At 39.2% G+C, this 6,750-nt stretch overlaps 1 protein-coding gene across 1 annotated transcript; it reads right to left on the bottom strand.

The window, feature by feature from the left end:
• Positions 1 to 207: 207 nt before the first annotated feature.
• sb:cb1081 (sterile alpha motif domain-containing protein 9-like) lies at positions 208 to 3,394 on the bottom strand. The gene has a single exon (XM_053480215.1). It carries the CDS (start codon positions 3,362 to 3,364, stop codon positions 680 to 682), a length of 2,685 nt encoding a protein of 894 aa, XP_053336190.1. The 5' UTR covers positions 3,365 to 3,394; the 3' UTR covers positions 208 to 679.
• Between the last annotated feature and the right edge of the window lie 3,356 nt (positions 3,395 to 6,750).

The following is a 6,750-nucleotide window of genomic DNA, read 5'->3' as shown; positions in this document are numbered from 1 at the left end:
AAATACCTTTTGGTTTGAGTTTTGAATCCCAGATCACTCTGGCATGAGTCTGAAATAATTTAACTGTTTCTGTTTCTATGCAGCATGGTTGATGGCTCCTTTTGTCCTTAAGTTTTCATGAAGTACTTGTAGTTTGCCTGTTTGTTTTGCTCCAGAGAACATATTATTTTGTCGATGGAAAAGAGATTGTTTAGACTCATCAAAGTTCTCTGAATCACGGACAGGTTTACTTTTTTAGTATGCCAATGCACTTCTTGCATCACGCCATACTTGTAACCTTGGGTGAAAAGCTGCCTGTGACCACATACAGTAGAGACTCTTTAAGTGGAAAGGAAACACAATAGTTGCATGGTACCAGATCAAGACTTACAGATGTGGAAGATGTTTAAACCACAGCGGTTCATTGCCTTTGGAATTGCACTTGCATCAGAAAGTTCCAAGACTGTTTTGATAGTAATCCTCTTCTTTTGCTGTGAAGTAAAGTTTCAGTTTCTCTCTAACCATAGCACTTTCCTGTTGCACTGAACATTATCCATCTATGTTATGGAAAAGTAACATTATAGGACCCTTCATGTCCCAAACGAAGCTCATCATGTTTTGTTTTGTTGTTTTGCCAGAGGCCGTGACTATAAGGATTGACTGGAGATCATGTTCATATCTAATCTTCTCATCTTTAGCTTCATTGCTCATGTTTGATGTTGTAAGCAACAGGTCCCTTGATGTTAAAGGCAAGATAGAAGGAAACATTGCCTTGGCTGTGCACACTGGCTGGATGATTGGAAGAAACCTCAATCCTCGCAGCACCTTCTACAGCAAAAACCTTATAATTTTTCACCTCTCCTCTTATACGTCGTAGTTCTGGTATTTCACATTCTTTAGTAAGGTGAATAATTGACTTTTTTTCCAGATGTGATTTATGGACAAACTTCTGTAATCCATGGCCTGAAGTGAGGAAGAAGAGAGGATCCAGGTAGCGAGAGCGCAGGTAATTCTTGTATGTTCTTTCAAAGGAACGATGCATATATTTAACACATTCAGATATGTCCGGATGGTTGTAGTTGTGTTCGCCTTGTTGCGGATCAGGCCAAAAGAGCAGAAGGACCAAGAGGTAGAACTCTGGACTTCTTTTATCTTTTTGGTTTGTCCAGAGATTATGTAGCAGTTCCTGAAGTTCCTCAAGTGGTCTGAGTGCTGTGGATTTGTCGTTCATTTGACTTAGCATAACATTTGTAACAATATAGTTTTGGACAATCTGGGCATCACTCTGTGAATGCAAAAAAATTTCTTTCCACTGTTCAGTGATCAGTTCCAGCTCAGTCTCCTGGTATTGTGTGGATAGTAATCCTGCAAATGTGCTGGCTTTTTTTTCCTTCAGGATCTGAAGAGCTGATTTGTTGTTTTGGGATTGTGTAACGAAATTCAGGTAGCATTCATCAACTACCCGCCTAAAGTATTTTGGTTCGTCTTTGTGGATGCTTGGCTTCGAGTAAAGGAGATACTGTTCAAAAAATTCAAATTTGTTTTCAACTTCATCTCTTAGACTTGTAATGAGACTCTTATACTTGGCACATCTGCCACGTCCATAAGAGTTGAGAAAACTGTGCATGGAAATTTCCTTTGTAAGTATTTTGGGCCATTCCCCGTGAAGAGTTTTGATATTGTCAAAAATTATGTTTGCTACTTGCATGTACCCAAAGATACCCCGGTTGTTGAAGATGGTAGATGTGCTTGTAATGCCATGGTCTTGCATCGCTGGTGCCTCCTCTGCCAGAGCAACTTTTTCTTCAGCTTGAAAAACCTCAGTTGCTTTTTTCCCATGCTGCAAGATTTTTTTTGCATATGCTTCACGGTTTTGCAAGGGCAGCGGTTCTAATGAGATAATGTTTTTTAACCAGTTTTTATGCACTTGTCCAAGGGTGTCTCTGATGAAGGAATTTCTTTCGTCCCTGATAATTGCCATTTCAGCCCAGTGTTTAGCTTTTTCATAATCGTTCCTCTCGATGTAGTAGAAACGGGCGAGTGCTTGTGGATAATATGGATCATCTGTAAATATTTTCAAGGCCATTTTGAACACTGCCACACACATTGATGGTCTTTCTTCTGTTTTGAGATCTAGGATAAGTTTGGAGAATTTATCTAAGGTCAAACTGGGGAACAGCTTAAATTCTCGTTTTGTGAGTAATTTTTTGATCGTTTTTACCAAACATACGGGCATGTAATCTCTGCATAGTTCTTTTAATAGCTTCAATGTAATGTCGCTTCTGGTTACGCCAGTTTCAATTAACAATGTTAGACATTCCTTAGCAACCATGGGATGTACCATACGTATATGCATGTCCTCACTTCTCTCATCTTCATTTTTTGTTGAGAATTTGACCAGAAAGTTTGTGAAGGGCTCCAAAGAGAAATCCTCAAGAATACTACTTTCCCTTCTAATGAAGTTCTGACAAAGATCATAGGGAAGGTACGAGCCAGGGACGTATGAATTAATCAGTGCCAAAAATGCCAGAAGTTGTTCTTTGCGAGACCTCCTTCTTTTCTTTAATGGATGGAGAGTACTGCAGACCTCTTTAACGTAAGTTGGATCATAATCTCTCTGCATAATATTAAAGGCATAAAAGTAAGTGTGTCTGTTTCCATATGTTGTAATTATGTCATTCTGTTTTTCATTAAACCTATTTTGCTCTTCATTTGAAAGTCTTGAGGACAGTTTCAGGTTTTCTGTTCCATCTGCCAAGCCCAGGGTTCCCTCACGAATGCAGTTTAAGATGATGACCACAGGGGTTGTAGCAGTGATATTGTTTGCTTTAATTTCATCACAGAGGTTTTCCTCAAGGTTTTCTCGAAATTCAGTACTCTCAGTTGGGTACTTGTTGTCTAAAAGAAGGAGAACAGTGTTTTGGTTTTCGGAACCACCTGCTTTGAATAATCGCAGCACTTGCTGTGCAGTTGCCTTTGTGTCTGTCGTGGAATCTAGTAATTTGGCACACCTAAGCTCTTTCCTTAGGTCCCATAGTACCTGCATGGCTAGCGTGGACCCTCCACTGCCTGGCTCATGGAACAAGTCAATATGCGCAATGCTCCATCTTTTTGTTGTAGTTTTAATGATCTTGCTTCGTAGTGGTTGATACATATCCCGCTTGACAAAAGGAGAGTTTTTCTGTTCAGCCCAATAGAAGTTTAGCCATTGGGGTGGGGCGCCTTTGTAAAACTCAGCTTCCATCTCCAGGGCATTTTCAGGATGGAACATTTCACCCTCATACTTATTAGCCCACACAACATCAAGGGCTGACAGGTGGTCTCTGTCTTGAGTCTGCAGTGGTATTGTTCGACCACGTTGAGAAGGAACAGTGTAAGTTGCCATCAGACCTGAATTCTGAGGTTAACCTTTGATTTATTCAAATTCTGTATTTCCCAAAGTGCCTTGCTGGAAGGAAAATAAAGAGAAATTAGAAGTTGGATTTGCTGTAACTGTATTATTATTATTATTATTGTTGTTGTTGTAGTAGTAGTTGTTATTGTTGTTATTATTATTATTAATAAAAACTTACAACAATTAATAAAAAAACAACAACAACAACAACAATAATAATTATAACAATAATAATAATAAATGTTTGACAGTTTTATATGTCACATTCTGTTTACTTGATAAAGTAGTAACTATTCAAAAGCAACGCATGTAAAAATGCTTTTTTTCTATTATTATTATTATTATTATTATTTTGATATTCAAAGTTTTACACAGAAACACAGAAAGGTTTTATGTAGTCAAAGAAGGCCCCCTTTTGCATAAAAAATTAGGTGATATCAGAGGAAGCAGTGAGCATGGGGCTAAATATTTAGGTGGTTTAGGCAAAAACACACACAAAAAGTAAAAGAGGAGAACAACACCCATAACATTGATCATTCTAAGGGTTGCCACATTAAAACCTGGAACAGGTTTTATGCCAGATGCTCTTCCTGTTGCAACCTACAGTACACAATCTCTCTAGGCTTGAGACTGCATGAGAGTATATTATACTGTGTATACATGGGGATAATGGCCATGCTCATGGGACCCGACAGTGGCAATACCCCAGTAGTGGGGCTCGAACCCCTTTATAATCCAATTATCAGCCCAAAGCCTTAACTATCAGAGCCACTATTGCCCAGCTAGAATGCAGCTTAACAAACATGAACTTGCTAGCTAGTCACACACGCACACACACACGCACACACCGATAGATACACACACACTCACATACACGTGCACACACACACACACACGCACGCAGGCTGATAGATACACACACACACACACACACAAACCTAGAGATATACACACACAGACCAACAGAAACACATACAGACCAACAGAAACACACACACACATACATACATACACACACACACACACACACACACACACACACACACACACACATACATACACACACACATACATACACACACACATACATACACACACACACACACACACACGCACACACCGATAGATACACACACACACCGATAGATACACACACACTCATACACGTGCACACACACACACACACTCACACACTCACACACACACACACACACACACACACACACACACACACACACACACACACACACACACACACACAGACCAGCCACAACTAGGAGAAACAAAGGGTAACATTTGCAAAACAAAATGAACAATAAAAAAGGATTTGTCAGCCGGGAAACAAAGGATTTGTTAGTTAAAACCTAAACTAAGGGATAGCACAAATTTTAAAGACACTAAATAAAAATAATGTAACAATAATATAATCTTCATTGTAACTACAATTAAGCATACTTATTATGGCCTGTTTATTCATTATTCTTATATACTCAGCAAAAAAAGAAACGTCCCTTTTTTCAGGACTGTGTATTTCAGCAATAATGTTGTAAAAATCCAAATAACTTTACAGATCTTCATTGTAAAGGGTTTAAACAATGTTTTCCATGCATGTTCAATTAACCATAATCAATTAATTAACATGCACCTGTGGAATGGTCGTTAAGACCTTAACAGCTTACAGAAAGTAGACATTTAAGGTCACAGTTCTAAAAACGCAGTACACTAAAGAGACTTGTCTACCGACTGTGAAAAACACCCAAAGAAAGATGCCCAGGGTCCCTGCTCATCTGCGTGAATGTGCATTAGACATGCTGCAGGGAGGCATGAGGACCGCTGATGTGGCTAGGGCGATAAATCGCCATGTCTGCACCGTGAGACGCCTAAGACGGCGCTACAGGGAGACAGGAAGGACGGCTGATCATCCTCGCGGTGGAAAACCACGTGTAACAACACCTGCACAGGATCGGTACATCCGAATATCACACCTGCGTGACAGGTACAGGATGGCCACAACAACTGCCACCAGGAATATAAATATAAATGAAAAAAAGGCAGAAAATGCAGACTGAAAAGCAAAATAGCTTCCCCACCTCTTACTTTCGATGTCATGTCTAGGCATTTCATTGTAATTAAATTAGCCTAAACATTTAAATCACTTCATTTAAATTTGATTGGTTCTTTTTCTAATTCTTTGGGTTCTCTGTAAATAAACCTTCATTAAAAAGCCTAGAATGTTAAGACATGCAACGTATAAAGAACATTTAAAAAGACACAAAGATTTCTTACCTGTGCACTATGAGGCAGAGTGTGCTTCCTCTGGGTGTGTAAAGATGTAAAAGAATATATCCCCCACCCCACCCCCACACACATTCTTCTTTATCCAATAAATTGCATGAGGCTTGCTCGACCCCACCCATGGTAATTTTAATTTACACTGAAATGAGAGTAAAGTCGAACATGAACAATGCCCATTGTTTCTGTATTTTGCATTTACACTGAAATAAAAGTGAAAGTAAAGACTACTGAAGAGATTTGACTTGCACAGTCACCTTGAAGTATTACCTTATTTGTAATTTATATACATTCTTTTTTTTTTTTTTTAATCACCTGGTTAATAGCTACAGATGCTATCAAGCATTCCTTTGGTTCTTTTCTGTTTCCTTATGGTTGTGATTGCTCAAGGTGGAGCATATAGTCAGAAGACACATGACACTTGGAGGTGGGCATGGGGGTGACACTATGCTGTGGTGTCTGGTACTGGGACATTAACGGGGGACCTTGTGGGTGCTGTGGTTGGCGAGGGTTACCTCCATGGATGGGACTTATTTCCCTGGTGCGTTGTAATCTGTGCAAAAATGCAGTTTGATAACTGACGAGATCTATATTTATTTATGCAATATATAAACCTGAGAGTTGATGGGGAGGGGAAGTGAGAACCGAGTAGCCAGTAGTACGTGCAGAAGAAAGGCAGTCAAACCTGTTAAACTTGATGAATTCATTAACCCTCTTGCACACACTATACTGATATTGCACAATTAAAAAAATAATAACCTTACACAAACATATCTGAAGTTTTTGTTTTTTAATGAGTAATGTAGCACTCCGCCCCTCCCCCATCAGAAAGATGGTCAACAGTTGACTGTTTTTTTTTATTTATCAAGGTGTAGGTGCATGTTATTCACAAGTTCTGACGCGTGTCTTTAGTTACACAGTGTCACTGACGACATCAGACGTTTCGTTGATTTCTTTGTCTCTTGTTTATTTTCAACATCAAAAACAACGGTTGTTACAGTTTCTTGCATAAATCCACTGTAGTCACGACAAGTCGCTCGCTGTGTTCTGTAGCTTCGATAGATTACAGTTACAACAACTTATTT

Source organism: Clarias gariepinus, chromosome 20 (assembly GCF_024256425.1).
Source record: "Clarias gariepinus isolate MV-2021 ecotype Netherlands chromosome 20, CGAR_prim_01v2, whole genome shotgun sequence".
In the NCBI taxonomy this organism is placed as follows: Eukaryota; Metazoa; Chordata; class Actinopteri; order Siluriformes; family Clariidae; genus Clarias; species Clarias gariepinus.
The sequence above is the reverse complement of the archived record's forward strand: the minus strand, read 5'-3'. Positions and strand labels throughout refer to the sequence as shown.

What these genes read in the sequence shown, in the direction of transcription:
- sb:cb1081 (XM_053480215.1), bottom strand. Translation starts at nt 3,364, where the DNA reads ATGGCAACTTACACTGTTCCTTCTCAACGTGGTCGAACAATACCACTG.